The 16,456-nt window shown below is 42.0% G+C and overlaps 1 protein-coding gene and 1 pseudogene across 1 annotated transcript in view; both read right to left on the bottom strand.

Moving 5' to 3' along the window:
• LOC120926622 (dynein beta chain, flagellar outer arm-like) overlaps positions 1-16,456 on the bottom strand; it is a 533,844-nt gene that overhangs the window by 426,999 nt on the left and 90,389 nt on the right. The window contains 3 exon segments of the mRNA XM_040336739.1: positions 4,632-4,736; positions 7,971-8,086; positions 11,146-11,272. Coding sequence (XP_040192673.1) covers positions 4,632-4,736; positions 7,971-8,086; positions 11,146-11,272 — 348 coding nt within the window.
• On the bottom strand, positions 9,642-9,819 carry LOC120929944 (annotated as a pseudogene).

The following is a 16,456-nucleotide window of genomic DNA, read 5'->3' as shown; positions in this document are numbered from 1 at the left end:
TAATTTTTTTGGTAGCTTTCAACATGATTTTGTATATTGTAAACATATTTCTAATAAATTTCTTATGTATTTCTAAAACAATACATTCAACAATCCAAACCAGTGGCCTGGATACTGTAAATACATGCTCTATTAGCAGCAATGCTTTGCTATTTACTTTTTTTTTTCTTTGAAATTGTCATATATATTTTCAAGAAGATAAACATATGGTAAATATAAAAAAATACACATATTTAAAAATGCACGTACTTTGCCTCTTTTTGTAATTGCAAGACAGATAGGCTGCTCCAATTAAAGGACACATTTACTTTCAAACAACTAATCCCAACAGCCCCCCCCCCCCCAATTCTCCCCATTCTAGCTATACTTTTATCAGCAGGTATTTAGGGCCAGATTCACGTAGAATCGCGGCGGCGTAACGTATCCTAGATACGTTACACCGCCGCAATTTTTCATTGCAAGTGCCTGATTCACCAAGCACTTGCGATGAAAACTACGCCGGCAGCCTCCGGCGCAAGGCGGGCCAATTTAAATGAGTGTGTGCCATTTAAATTAGGCGCGCTCCAGCGCCGGACCTACTGCGCATGCTCCGTTTCTTAACTTTGCGCGCCGTGACATCATTTTTTTGAATGGCGACGCGCGTAGCGTACTTCCGTATTCCAAGACGGCTTACGCAAACGATGTTAAATTTTGAATTTTGACGCGGGAACGACGGCCATACTTTAGACAGCAATACACTTGCTGACTAAAGTTAGGGCACCAAAAAAAACGACTAACTTTGCGACGGGAAACTAGACTAGCGGCGACGTAGCGAAAAACCGTCGTGGATCCGCCGTAACTCCTAATTGGCATACCCGACGCTGGTTTACGACGCAAACTCCCCCCAGCGGCGGCCGCGGTACTGCATCCTAAGATCCGACAGTGTAAAACAATTACACCTGTCGGATCTTAGGGATATCTATGCGTAACTGATTCTATGAATCAGTCGCATAGATAGAAACAGAGATACGACGGCGTATCAGGAGAAACGCCGTCGTATCTCATTTGTGAATCTGGCCCTAAGGTCCTCCTCTGGGGCCTTCAGGTTTCTCCTGGAGTGCCTTGGCAAAATGCCTAAACATTGCCTAAAAATTGCCCATAAATTGCATACAAGCCAGCGTGTGGTTGAAAGCTGCCTTTTAGTTACAATAAGTCACAGGTTTTCATTGAGCACCATTACAACCTTCTAGTTGCAAGTGTCCTAAAAACCAATGGCATCCTCAGTTGATGAGGAGGATGTCAGTCGCCTGCATAACATCATTGTTTGACCCTCCCCTGCGCCTCTCCATTAGCGTTTGGGTCACATTAGCTGAGTGATAGAGAAAAATTGAGGGAGAAGAGAAACATTGGAATACTAGTCAATACCAGTTTGCAAAAGTGTATTTGCTTTGGAAAAATAAATCCCCTCTAACTGTGAGGGTTCTACTTGGACTTGTGGATGTTGCTGCATTATGTAAAACTATTATGCCGCGTACACACGATCGGTTAAACCGATGAGAATGGTCTGATGGACCGTTTTCATCGGTCAAAACCGATCGTGTGGGGGGCACTATCGGTTATTTAATCATCGGTTAAAAAAAAGCCAACTTGTTTTAAATTTAACCGATGGATTCCTAACCGATAGGACAAAACCAATCGTTAGTAGGCACAACCATCGGTTAAAAATCTACGCATGCTCAGAATCAAGTCGACGCATGCTTGGAAGCATTGAACTTCGTTTTTTTCAGCACGTCATTGTGTTTTACATCACCGCGTTCTGACACGATCGTTTTTTTAACCGATGGTGTGTAGGCACGACTGACCATCAGTCAGCTTCATCGGTTAACCAATGAAAACGGTCCATCGGTCCATTTTCATCGGATGGACTGATCATGTGTACGTGGCATTAGAATAGTCTTCACATTTTAGAATGGGGTGCCTAGAGACTATGCATAATTTTTAAAGGATGCCTCAAGATTGTCCATACATTTTAAAGGGTGGCTTGACTTAAAAAAGGTTGAGAAACACTTCTCTATACTATACTGTACATATCCTGTTCTCCATAGGACCTTATGAAAAAGCCACCAAAACAGCTGTATTGCCCTAATGACACACACTGGGTAGTGCCTAGGACAGTCCAATTAAAGGAGGCAGCACCAAATCTCAAAATTAGGAAACTGATCACTTCTTTGGTTTCCCTCTTCTGGCCAACAGAACTGTAGGGGAAAGGGGGAGCTGGGGATGCTAAGTGGAAACAGAGGGCTCAAGAAACATGAAACCATCTGATATTACACTTGTTTGATTCTTTGTACAATTAAAACAGCCTTGTATGTAAGGCAAGCCCCATGCTTTTTGCAATAGCACATTGATTTATATTTTATAGATTTATAAAAAAAACAATATGGCACAAGAGGCAAATACATCATTATTCTGGTGTGCCTAGTATAGCTATGTCAAAAACAATATAGTTATCCTTTAAGAAAAAAAGATCAGAGTGGCCTTATTACTGTTTTACATCAGCTCTAATATTAGGGTGGCCATTAGGAAGCAGAGTGCTTCCGACTGTTCCAAATGCAGTACTTTGGACACACAGATCATTTCCTCAGCAATGGGTGGTTTTTAGATTGAGTCTCAGTCTACACATTTCAGTCACACATTTACATCTATATAACGATAACAATAGTTTTAATATTAGGCTTCATATAAAAATCGGGTAGAGCATATTTATAATGTTTTTTTAGAAGACTACATTACTGTGACTCAAGAGGTTACATCTTGAAAATTCCATTATCTTATCAATTACTGCAAAAAAGGTTTGTTTGGAAACAATTTTGTTCTTGTAATATTCCATGTATAATGTTTTGGCATGCCATTTTATTTATTTATAGATAGATAGATAGATAGATAGATAGATAGATAGATATACAGAGGTACGTACGTAAAAAGAATTCTAAAGCTCTACCAGTAAAATATTTAACATTTGGCTGATTAACCCATTTACACCAAACTCATACATACAGTAAAAATGTGTTAAGTGAGCAATACAAATAAGAAAAAAAGGAACAGCAGCAGCTCAATATGGGATACACATATATACAGATAGAAAATAATAAAATGGAGCTGCGCTAATTATAAATATTGTGTTATAACCATATGCTCATACAACACAAAAGGTTCAGATGATGTGCAAAAATCTTGGAATTGCTTTCAACACCACAAAAATAATAATATAAATTAGCCCGTAAACCATAACTACATGTGTGAAATATTGCTATAACTTGTGACGACACCATAAACTTATGCACCTCCACAACATGGGCTTGCGGCCTTCGTCCAAAGGGAATGGAAAAGACGGCTCCCAAATACTTGATGTGATGGGGCAGGAACACACAACAAACCGCCAGGGAGACTAAATTATTCAATGGTCACGAATGAGAACCCCTCACAGAGCCGGTATTATGGTCCTCATTCATGACCATTGAATGGTCGAGTCTCCCTGGCTGTTTGCTGTGTGTTCCTGTCCCATCACATCAAGTATTTGGGAGCCGCCTTTCCCATTTCCTTTGGACCAAGGCTCTGGCGGGGTTAACAGCCGCAAACCCATGTTAGCTTGCCTCTGGTAAGCACACATCATGTGGTGGAGGTGCATGAGTTTGTGGTGTCCTCACAAGTTATATCAAGATTTTCCACATGTGGTTATGGTTTATGGACTAATTTATATTATTTTTTTGTGGTGTTAGAAGCAATTCCAAGATTTATGCACATCATCTGAACCTTTTGTGTTATGTGAACGTATGGTTATAACACAATATTTATAATTAGTGCAGCTCCTTTTTATTATTTCATACATACAGTATATGCAGCATAACAGAGGTGGGCCTTCTTCCGAAGAGAAGCATATATGCACTCTGGCCTTGTCCTGAAAATGTGCTCTCAGCACAGAGGACAAGCTGCCACTGACAGTTCCTGGTCTTGTACTACCAGTCGGGAGCTAGGAAGATAAGGTTCACTATAACAGAATTGCTGTGATAGCTTGTGATTGGCTATCACAGCTATCACTCAGTAAAACCTGCCCCAGTCCTCTCTTTCTCTTCTAAATGGAGAAAGGGATATATTGGGGTAATATGCAAAAACTGCAACAGACAAAATCCAAAGCAGCTGTGCATAGAAACTAATCAGCTTGTAGCTTCAGTTAAGCTTTGAAAATGAAAGTCAGAAGCTGACTGGTTGCTATTCTCCGTGTTTTGTCTGCTCTAGTCTTAGTAAATTCCCCTTGCTGTATAATCTAAAGGAGAAGAATGTAGAAAAAAAAAAGATAAAATAGATTAGTGTTGTATGGTATCAGGGTCAAGGTCAGAGTCAGGGCAAAGAAGAAATTCAGGGTCAAAGCCAATGTGTTTTAAGTCGTAATAAAAACAGCAAAATGCACATGAATGTCTTTGTCCTACTTTGGGTATGAACAAAAAATAATGTACCTATAGTATATGTAGAATTAAGTAGTATTAAAGTAGTATATATATATTTATTTTTTAACCCTGATCTAAAAAAGGAAAAACAAAAAACTACACATTCTCTTTAATGTTGTTTTACATCTATACAGTAGGTGCATTTACCTTCACAACAATCTCTTTGGTATTGTCATCAAATTCATAGCACAATGGTTGGTTCTGTTTCCATAATGGTGCGGTTCCTGACAGAATCTGACTTGTCACATCACGCTAAAATAGAAAATAAGAAATGTAAACTTGTTACTATTATCAATAGTTAATGAAAAGACTGACTGTGAGACTCTGCATTTATTATTAAAGTCTAATCAGCACAAGGGATATTGCTTATCTTCAGTTTGTCCCTTGTGCTGCTGTGTCCCGATTTACCTAAAATTCTCTGATGCTCCCTACGCCATAAACTTGCTTTGCAGCCAGGGTCAATAAAACTAAAAGAGACAGACACTCATCAAGAGAGCCCGACTATGCCCGCCCTTTCTGTCTATCTTCTCCATTCATAGAACTCGTACTACAGGTTCTATTAATGAAACATCCATGAAAATAGGGGGTGGATCTTTCAATCCTCTGCTTGTCCTCCATTCAAAGAAAGTTAAAGCGTTACTAAAGGAATTTTTTTTTTTTTACATAACAAACATGTCATACTTACCTCCACTGTGCAGTTCGTTTTGCACAGTGCCCCCGATCCATGTCTTCTGGGGTCCCTCGGCGGCTGTCTCTGGTCCTCCCCTTAATTAGTCACCACAGTAATGCGAGAGCTCGCATGGTGGTCACTAATTGCAGGCACGCTCCCGTGATACGGCAAGCGGCCATAGCTGCTTACTGTATCACTCGGCCCCGCCCCTAGGTGCGCCGCATCACTGGATGTGATTGACAGCAGCGCCAACCAATGGCTGCGCTGCTCTCAATCCATCCACTCTAGCCAATCAGCGGCCAGGCTGACCGGCGAAGAGTATCGCGGGACCACGCGCGGGACTTTCGAGGGGTCAGGTAAGTATAAGGGGGGCTCGGGGGGGGGCGGCAGTATCAGATGTTTTTTCACCTTAATGCATAGATTGCATTAAGGTGAAAAAACATTTTCCTTTACAACTCCTTTAAAGTACCACATTCTATGAGTAGAGAAACTAGGTGGAAAGGGCAAACATAGTCGGGCACTCTTGATGACAGCCTGTTTCAGCGTCCTCAGGTTTTAATAAAGGGAGGCTGGGGGCACATTAGAGAAGAAAGATTTCTGCTAAAGCAAAAAAAAAATAGGCTTTAACCTAAACGATTATATTAATTCAAACAACATCTTACACAGGTTCTCTAGACAAAACAAAATCATTTATTAATAAAAAAACAACTTTAAAGCCCAGAGTAGAAGGAGATTTTCCTGCACATCCTACTCCAGTGATACTAGCATGCTCATTGCTGTTAGGGCAAGTTATAGGTTGGGCAGTTGCTGTTTGGGGTGCACCATTTGCTGGGTGTCCACCCCTGTGCCTTTTAGGAGGATGGGCTCCCTCTAGGCATACCTGTCCTCAATCTACTCATTATTATATACTGTATGTGCTCCTACTGTGAAGGCTCTCAAACTTTATAGCGTTAGGACTGCAGATAATACTGGAGTGCCACGTTGTGGACTCTGCAACTTGCGCATGTATTTGCAAATGTGTGCAAAAGAAACCCCTGTCTTTAACGTAAACTGTTAGATGAGACAATTTGGTTTGTTGCAGGCTGGCTGGTAACTAGAGCTGGGAATTTTTCCTTGTTGCTGTTTGGCATGTGTCGCCTTTCCATGTGCTCCTTGCTGTTATGGTCAGTTATAGGTTAGGGCAGTTGTCATTTGTTTAGACAACAGCAAAAACCAGACACACCAACAATTTAAATGTTCCTGGGTAACTGTTTTACCCTTCAGTGCAGCTACCTTTAATTCTAACATTAAAAGATTAACATTTCAAAACATACATAATCTGTTATACCTGTTTTCTGGTGACGTTGATTCAAATATTTTTCCAGTTATAGGACCAGTCACCACCCTGGTCTGCAGCTTTTCCAAGCAGCAACAACATCAATACATCAGCGGTGCCTTGTATAGGAGTTCCTTGCAGTAAAACCCAGTCAGTTTTTCCCAAGCACATTTCATATATTGCCTGCCCAAACTACTCTCAAAATTAATGTGAGAAAATCATTAGGGCTCTTGGTAATGTCAGTACAGAAATACAAGCTAAAAAAGTATTTACGTCCTCACCTAAAAAAAAAAAAAACTTTACTCAATTATTAATTCTATGTTGGGTGATCAGGCATTATGTACGTTTCATAGCTCAGATCTCAAGTTTAATGCATGTAAAAGTCATGCCTTGGGGTGAATAAACAAACCAACTGAGGATCAATTCACACCATGTGCGGCAGGACTGAGTTGGGTGGATAGGCTTGTGCAGGGGGTGTGCCTGGGTACACACTAATCACTATATGTGGTGCAGATTCCCCTACTGCCTTGGCCCCCCTGTCAGCTGGCTACCCACCTCTCCTCTCCCATGGCCGCTGAAGGGGATGTCTTAGGATGAATAGTGGGGGGAAGGGGCTAGTAAATATGTAATTTACCAGCCCCTTCCTTTTCTAAATGAACACAGTGAACACACTCGCTCACTGTGTTCATTCATAATTGAAGCATAGTAAATGGTGTTTACTATGCTTCAGTTTGTGAATGAAAAGAAAGCCACTCAGCACAGAGCACTTCCCATTCATTCACTGCCCCAAGAAGGGCATGTGTGCTTGAGCTTTGGGGTGCACGCCATAATGCAATAGGCTGCATACACCTATGGTTGGGTGGCTTTTCTAGCTCAATGCGGGCCGCTAAATGCAGGCCGCTTCACAATGGGATTGCACAGGAATGCAATGCACATTCTTGTACAACTCCTGCACATTCCCATGCAGTGTGGTTTTGCAGCCTATTCATTTGAATGGCTGAAATCGAACCGGAATGCTGAGAAAGTTGTGCATGCAACCTCACCATCACTAATAAAAAAGCATATAATCTACTCAACACAACATAAAAGAGAGGTTGAAACACCACACCATAGCATAAATGGTTTTACATTTTCTATTTATGTGTGTCATTGGAATCCAATAATTTATTAAGATTTATTAGAACAGTGCTACATTAAAAGATGGCTACACCCAAAGCTATTCATCTCTGCGTGGTTGCCATCAAGCTGTATAACATACTGACTTTGTATATGTCCCAGAGAACATGATGAGAAACTCCCTTCAGAATCTACAGTTCTACCCAGTTGACATGGCCATTAAAAGACCAAATCATTTTGTCCTATTATGGATTCCCCATAATGTAAAATAAACAAATATTTGAGGAATCCAGCTGCAGGAGTGACACCCCATTGTGGGAGGAGTGCGGGATACAAATCATAGGTGGATCAATTAACTTATTTAAGTACCCTTTAATTTACTTACCTGATATAATAATAGAAGGATGTGATTGGTTAATTTTGCTACATCTTCGGCAGAAAACATTGGCTTAAGAGCTAGAGGATTGACATCTTGCTGTTTTTCAAAAACGTCACCTTCATCTGAAATAAATATTCAGACATTGTCGAAAGGCTCACTTAATTCAAAGCTCATATGTTGAAAACATAAAAATCTATATTGATTACTAGACATGTAAGGCCTTGTACACATGACCAAGAACCTCGTCGTAAAAGAAACATTGTTTTCCTCGACGCGTTTCTTGTCAGGCTTGTCGACAATCTTGTCATGTTATTTTTACGTACACACTGTCAAGACAAAATCTCATCATTCTCAAACGCGGTGATGTACAACACGTATGACGGAACTATAAAGGGGAAGTTCTATTCCATTGGCGCCACCCTTGGGGCGTAAACCCAACGAGAAATACGACGAGGAAATTGAGACTCCCGACGAGAAAAAATAGATTTTGTTCTCTTTTTTTCTCGTTGAGATCCACGAAAGTTTTCTTGACAAAAAACATACACACTACCGTTTTCCTCAGCAAAAAAGCTTTGCCGCCAATTTTCTTGATGGATTTTGTTGAGGAAAACGGTCGTGTGTACGAAGCCTCACTCTTTGAACTACTGTATACAGAAAAGTATTCAGTTTCCGTATTTTTTCAGGATATTTAACCAGTACAAGTAGGGTTGCCACTTTAAAACCGATGAATTGCATAGGGTATGCAGCCAATTAAGGTGGCAATTTGACCCCTTCAATTACATTTTTTTTTTAAAGCCCATGGCGTGTGAAACACACCCAAAAACTCCACCCGGTGCAAAAAAAGTGCACACACATAAAGAGTGAAACACAAAACGTGCAGCGGGCGTTAGGCTTCAGACAGTGACTGAGGTACTTCACATGGTCCATCTGGCCGAAACCAGACAGACCCCGTTCTCTGAAAGGTCTGCCGAAGGTGGGGCGCCCCCGAAGGGAGATCCCATGAGAGCAGGCGAACTAAGCCAGAAGGCCATGTCCACCCACTCCCAAGACGTTCAGGGTAGGCCCGAGGACCTACACCCTATTAATCACACTGTGACAAAACTGTGTAACGAACCAACAAAAAAAAACATAAAAGTGACACACACGGGGTTAAATAAAAATAAAGTCTGGAGAAGGAAGATGAGGAAGAGTGAAAAGTGACCATCGTGCAATACGATGGCCGGCCCTCTGGCCAGAAATCAAAAAATCCTCTGGTCCCAGCCAAAAGGCCCGGCCCTAGAGGCAGGTGTGAAAAAAGTGTGTGTGGTGACGTGACCAAGGTGCCACACTCGAATTGCCCTGTCAAACACTTGTGCAAGTACGGCATCCCTGGACTGCCACTCAAGGGGCACAATCACCACAGGCTTTTCTCTCAACCCTGACCAACAGCCCAGACCGTGCTGTTCCTGACTTCCCATCCCAGTCAGGAAGGTATGGAGCTCTGAGAGATTGGGGAGAGCCCGTGCCAGAAGGCTACTCCCACTACTCCCATCACTCCTGCCTAATCACATTCGGGAAATACTAGCTGTTTCCCCGGTGGGAAGGAGGAGCCGGTGTTCTCTCCTGAAAAACTTCCGGGGTAGGCACCACACAAATCTATTCCAGAAGGCCAGGGACCTGGCCCTACGGCTTTGACCCAATGGTTCTCCGTTCCCATCAGAAGGCTTTCGCCTCCACACCAGCAGGTTTTGCATCTGACACCGCCATCCCTATCAAACCTCGCTGTGTACTAGGGACGGTTAGCACAGCGCTACCTCCTGTCAACTGATAAGAACAGATACTACACTTGATCTTAGCCAAAAGGCTGAGAATCTGACTTTGCGGGCAACTTGAAAGACATCTGTCCAGATTCGTGTACAGATGTCTATTGAAATCACCCCTGAAGTCGCCAAAAGTAGTGCAGGAACTACTTTTGGAAACCGACTTTGCGGCACCGCCGCACCGATTGGGATGCTCCTATTGCCAGCAATAGGCTCCAATTTGACATGCGATTTGATCTGTCAAACCTCATGTAAAATTATTTGAATTATTGTCAAAGCTTAATTGAATAAGCTGAAGTTAGATGCTAATTGGCTACCATGCAGAGTTTCACCAGATTTAGAGTTCCCCAGTTTTAGTAAATTCCCCCATTTGGGAGCTCAGGGTACTGTTTGTAGTTTAAGGGATCTGCAGCTGTCTGATATGGGAGGATGCAGGCCATGAGCAGGCAGTGGGTCCAGACCCAGTGGTTGAGAATTCATAGTCCTATCTTGTTTTTGTTGTCTTGATACAGGACAAGTAAATGTTGTCATGTTAGTACTGGAAGTGGGCTACTGGCAGACTCACCAGGTGAAAATAAAGGGAAATAAGGCTAAACAAAAGAAATCTAATGCAGCCATTGCTTCTAATAACGGGTAAGTTGCAATACAGTACATTTTTGTGTTAGGGTTTGGATTTTCTTACAAGGGAATTTTTCACATACATACATGCTGCTGCCATTCTGCCTCTCCTGGGCTCCATACAAGTTCTAGTACCATCAATAAGAATCTATCTTAATGAAACTAAATAATCACATTGGTAAACCATGAAACTAGTATGCAGCTAAGAGACAGGGACTGATTTTCACCTTAGGCTTCTCACATGGCTATTTTATCTTATTAAATATCTCTTTTAAAACGAAAAATATAATTGTTAAACTTTTTGCACATTGTAACTTTTCTTTCTCCAAAAAGGATCCATGAATTCACCCCAACTTCCCAATTATAGGTACACACCTGCACTCAAGTAAATACGCAGAATTATCATTAAACAGGCTAACCCAATAGCAATATCTGTTACAAGTGTAGGATGAATTGGATTTCTATTGGGTTTATATACATAGGTTTCCTTTATGACTTTCATGAGGTATAATTTATGGCACATGTGTAAACCTTTATGAGCCAAATGCTTTTTCAGACCCTGTTTTAAGCCACTTTACATGAAGCATTCCTTTGCTTGATCGCAGAAAAATCCTGCCTGTTTTAACACAAATGCACAACAGCACTCGCTAATGTTAACAATGAACATCTAGACCATTTTTAAAAGACTTTTATAAATATTCAAGTCCCTAAGGATCCTGGAACAGATCAATGGACGCCAACCAAGATCATTAAGTATGACTTACCTTGCCCATTTCCTTTCCTCTCTGCCTTTGAGCTTCTTTTAGAATGCAGCTGAATGTCTTCCTGGGGAATTTCATTTAATATCTTGGCAGCATACTCAATTCCTTCTGTCAGATCCTTAAGGCAGCCCTATAAATAAAAGGCAGAATATTTTATTGCTAGAGTCAGCAAAATTATTTTGCTCACTGAGTCCCTAACTCAAACTACTATATGATGATTTGGTTTTTAGGGTTACCTCAATAGCAGCTAATACAGAAGAATGGTGCATTGTTCTGCTAAATGTTCTCCATCTCGTAATAATGTAATCCTTTATTTTAAAAATATTGGTAGAATGTCTCGATGACACAATATTGTGGCCCCCTACAAGTTTACATAGCAATAGAAATCCAGCACTGATAAAATGTTGATTTGCTCAAAACATTTATTTAAAAAGCCCCAGTCCTTGTTTGATTGCCTAGTAATGCCTTGCTGAAGTTTTTATTGATAACAAAAGCAGCAAAAATAGGAGAATATATTTGCCAATGTCAAAACAACTGTTCACTTTATGGGGAAGTTGCAATTTGGGGGGGGGTTCCCCTAGAAATTAGTGAATCAGGTGAAGCTCTACTGACTTTCATCATCTAATCATGTGCAAGCAAAAATGCTGTGTTTTTTTTTATTTCCTTGCATGTTATTGGGTACTGTTTGCAAAGTGAATTTTCACCACATTCACCAAGGGAAAATATGGAAAATTGGAAAGAAACTGCGCTAGATACTAAACAAACAAGAAAGAAAGAAAAACTGCAATAGAATCACAGTCTATTCAATCCGAGAACTGCGATTACCATGTAAACCATATATACAAAAAACAAGCAGTGAGAAAAAATATATAAATCACGCTAACTCTAAACCGTGTGAAACAAATGTTTGAATCACAAAATACACAAAAACTACCCTGTTTCCCCAAAAATAAGACCTACCCTGAAAATAAGACCTAGCATTATTTTCCAGGAGGGCTGCAATATAAGACCTACCCCGAAAATAAGCCCTAGTTAAAAATGCTTGTAAAATCCACTCTATTACAGTAGTATATAATGTACAATGTGTGTGTTTCTGTAATATAATTGTGGGGAAGAGAGCTCCGGCGGGTCACAGAAGTGCAGAATGGCGCTATAACAAAGGTATTTGGCACAATTATATTACAGGAACACGCACATTGTACATTATACAGGGTGGGCCATTTATATGGATACACCAGGGTGGGCCATTTATATAGATACACCTTAATAAAATGGGAATGGTTGGGGATATTAACTTCCTGTTTGTGGCACATTAGTATATGTAAGGGGGGGGGGGACTTTTCAAGATGGGTGGTGACCATGGCGGCAACCATTCCCATTTTATTAAGGTGTATCCATATAAATGGCCCACCCTGTATAATACTGTAATAGAGTGGATTGTAGGATTTTACAAGCATTTTAACTCAGTTCACATTGGGGATTCCTGACAGGCAGGGAGGGAGAGGGGGAGAGAAGACAGCACAATACATAGTAAGACCTACCCCGAAAATAAGCCCTACTGTGTCTTTTATTGGCATAATTAATATAAGACCCAGGCTTATTTACGGGGAAACACGGTATGTGATATATGGTATAAATCATAAGCTATGTGATAGATGATGGTATATATAAATCACTGATATACCAAAAAACAAGAGAGGTTAGTAGCCACTAGAGGGCACTATAAAGCACTCTCAAGCCCATCAATAACAGTGAAACAGTGATGATATTGATAATGAACATCAAAAAGAATTTAGATAAGATCATTAACCACTTCCATACAGGGCACGTATACACCTTCCCGCCCAAGCCAATTTTCAGCTTTCAGCACTGTCGCACTTTGAATGACAATTGCGCGGTCGTGCGATGTGGCTCCCAAACAAAATTGGCGTCCTTTTTTCCCCACAAATAGAGCTTTCTTTTGGTGGTATTTGATCACCTCTGCGATTTTTTTTTTTTTGCGCAACAACTAAAAAAAGACTGGAAATTTTGAAAAAAAATTACGTTTTTATTTTTTTCTGTAAATTTTTTTGTAAATAAGTAAGTTTTCCCTTTCAATTATGGGCACTGATATGGCGGCACTGATGGGCACAGATGAAATGGCACTGATGGACATCGATGAGGTAGTACTGACGGGCACAGATAAGGTGGTACTGATTGGCGGCGCTGGTATGCGGCACTGATGGGCGCTGATATTCGGCACTGATGGGCACTCATAGGCGGCACTGATGGGCACATAGGCGGCACTGATGGGCACACATAGGCGGCACTGATGGGCACATGGGCGGCACTGATGGGCACTCATGGGTGGCACTGATGGGCACTCATGGGTGGCACTGATGGGCACTCATGGGCGGCACTGATGGGCACTGTGGGGTGGCACAGATGGGCACTGTGGGTGGAACTGATGGGCACTGTGGGGTGGCACTGATGGACACTGTGGGGCGGCACTGATGGACACTGTGGGGCGGCACTGATGGACACTGTGGGGCGGCACTGTTTTCCTTTTGTTGCCAGTCAGTGCCCATTTGTGGGCACTGATTGGCATCTTTATTTTTTTTTTCCAGACTTATTTTTTTTTTTTTTTCAAACTTTTTTTTATTTTATTTTTACTTTTTTTTTGCCCCGTTTTTTTTTCTTCCTGCCCTTCCCTGGTGGTCCAGGGTGGGCTTCCCTGGTGGTCCATGTGGCGATCCGAGGGGGGGCTGCGCTGATAAACAATGAGCGCGACCCCCCCCTGTCAGGAGAGCCGCCGATCGGCTCTCCTCTACTCGCGTCTGTCAGACGCGAGTGAAGAAGAGCCATCGACAGCTCTTCCTGTTTACATCGTGATCAGCCGTGATTCGACACGGCTGATCACGTGGTAAAGAGTCTCCGTGAGAGACTCTTTACCGAGATCGGTGTTGCGGGGTGTCAGACTGACACCCCGCAACAACGATCGCCGCGATGCGCGCCCCCGGGGGCGCGCATCGGCTCAGAATCCTGAGGACGTGTCCAAATAAAAGTGATGTATCCTCCACCAAACTATAGATTGGCTCCTTACCAGAATGCCATGATCCCTTATGACAGGGGATCATGAACAGCATATATTAGGTAGTCACTCCCAGTCTTGCAGTTCAGACAGATACGATCCTTAACATTGGGTCTCATCCACAAGTGATTAAACTTCACCAACATCTCCTCTGCTCCCACTTTAAGCAATGTCTCCTCTCTACTTCTTCCAAACTCACCTCTCACCCGGAACTTCCCGTCTGTACCTAACGTCACTTCCTGGACGTCAGGTACAGACAGGAAGTTCCGGGTGAGAGGTGACCAGTGCCCCATAGCAAGCCACTTACTATGGGGCACTGATGTGTGGTCACTCCCGAACCTTGCTCTATGCATCCATAAGACACATAGAGCTGTGGCTCAGCCCCACCCCCGCTCTCTCCTCATTGGTTAACTGGCTGTGATTGACAGCAGTGGGAGCCAATGGCTTTTTATCTACCAAAATTTGAGTGTATTTTACCCCTTTTTTACGTTAAATACGTCCTGTTTCAAAACAGAATTATACTACGTGCCTCCTTTTCCTCTTCCTTTATAAACAACACATTATTGGAGAAACTATTTATCCGGTTACCCGCTGTATCAAATCCAACTGAGGTCTACCAATTGATTCTGCCATCCATATTGTAGGTCGTGCCTGTTGTGCCTGTTGAGGCAGCCCCTTCCCTGGTGTAACACACCGCAAGTTTAATTAACTCATTAGGTGTATACCTGTTTGAGTTCAATCAGTCCGCTAAGCCTCTGCACATTCTTTGGTGGTGGATTATTCATCAGCAAGTTTTCAGCACATATGCTCAGTTTAAGCCACCGCGATACTCATGTTTTCTTTTTTGTTTGATTAACCCTACATCACTTTATGGACTTTTTATCACCATCACTTCATTCATATGCGTGGTGTATCAGTTTTCACTGATTATTGTATTTACTTGTGAAATACCTTTGAACATTATTTTTGGACGATATTTCTTTAAGTATTCATTCTTTTTACCTTAGCACATTGTCATTAATGTGTTTTGTTATTCCTTCATTTTTTCTTTTGGTTTCAAGGATTCACTGATTATATTGATTTGTGTATTTTGTATCAAAACATTTTACACTGAGACTAATTACTAGCGCTGCACTTCACTTCATATTTCAACCCCCTCAGCTGCACAGAGACTTTGATCTCTAATCTGCAGCTTGTACCTGTGAAACCTGTTCCTGAGATCCTGATTCTGATTCCTGTATTGACCCGGCTCACTCTGACTACATTTGTTCTCTGTTACTCTGACCCCGGCTTGCCTTGTTGACTACGATTACCTCTATACTGCTTGATATCCTGTTGCCGAACTCTGCTTGTATCCTGACCATTCTCTGCCTGTCATCTGTATCTGCATCTGATCATCTATTACTAAACCTGGCTTGTCTGACCACACATTCAGTGTCTCCTCAGCTTTGCACCGACCAGTCCTGCTGCATCAGCTGAACTGACAACACCTGCCATTCAACCTGCTAGTCCATCATGGTAACACATCTGCTACATCGAAGATGACCCAGGCACTGCCAGGCTCTTGCGGCCACTGTTGCAACACCGATGGCCCTTGAGCCACTGCACGTCAGGCTCATCTAGCTGGTACCTTGTACGGGACAGCCAATTCTTGAGACACTAACAAGCCAGGAAAGTACAAACACCTCCCATTCAACCCCTTTTTGGAAAGTAGACATTCCAAGGTATTTAGTTAGAAGCATGGTGAGTTTTTTCACATTTACATTTTTTCACCACAATTCTTTGCAAAATTAAGATGTATTAATGTTTTTCACAAAATTGTCATATTAACAGGTTATTTTCATTTTTCTACACATTTTCTAACATTTGTACGGCACTGACAGGCGTTGATGAGGATCCACTGATAGGATAGCACTGATGAGCACTTACTGATGGGCACTGTATTGGCATTAATGGGCACTTACTGATGGGGCTCTGTAGAGCACAGATGTGGCACTGATGTAGTACAGATGTGTCCTGTAGGGCACTGATGTGGTACTGTAGAGAACATATGTGGCACTGATTGGGCACAGATGTGCACTGATGGGGCACTGTAGGACACTGTAGAGCACAGATGTGCACTGATGTAGCACAGAAGAGGCACAGATGTGCACTGATGGGGCACTGTAGAGAACTGCTGGGCATTGATGGGGCACAGATGTGCACTAACGTGGCACTGATGTGGCACTGCTGGGGCACAGTTGT

Source organism: Rana temporaria, chromosome 2 (assembly GCF_905171775.1).
Source record: "Rana temporaria chromosome 2, aRanTem1.1, whole genome shotgun sequence".
NCBI classification, from domain to species: domain Eukaryota; kingdom Metazoa; phylum Chordata; class Amphibia; order Anura; family Ranidae; genus Rana; species Rana temporaria.
The sequence above is the reverse complement of the archived record's forward strand: the minus strand, read 5'-3'. Positions and strand labels throughout refer to the sequence as shown.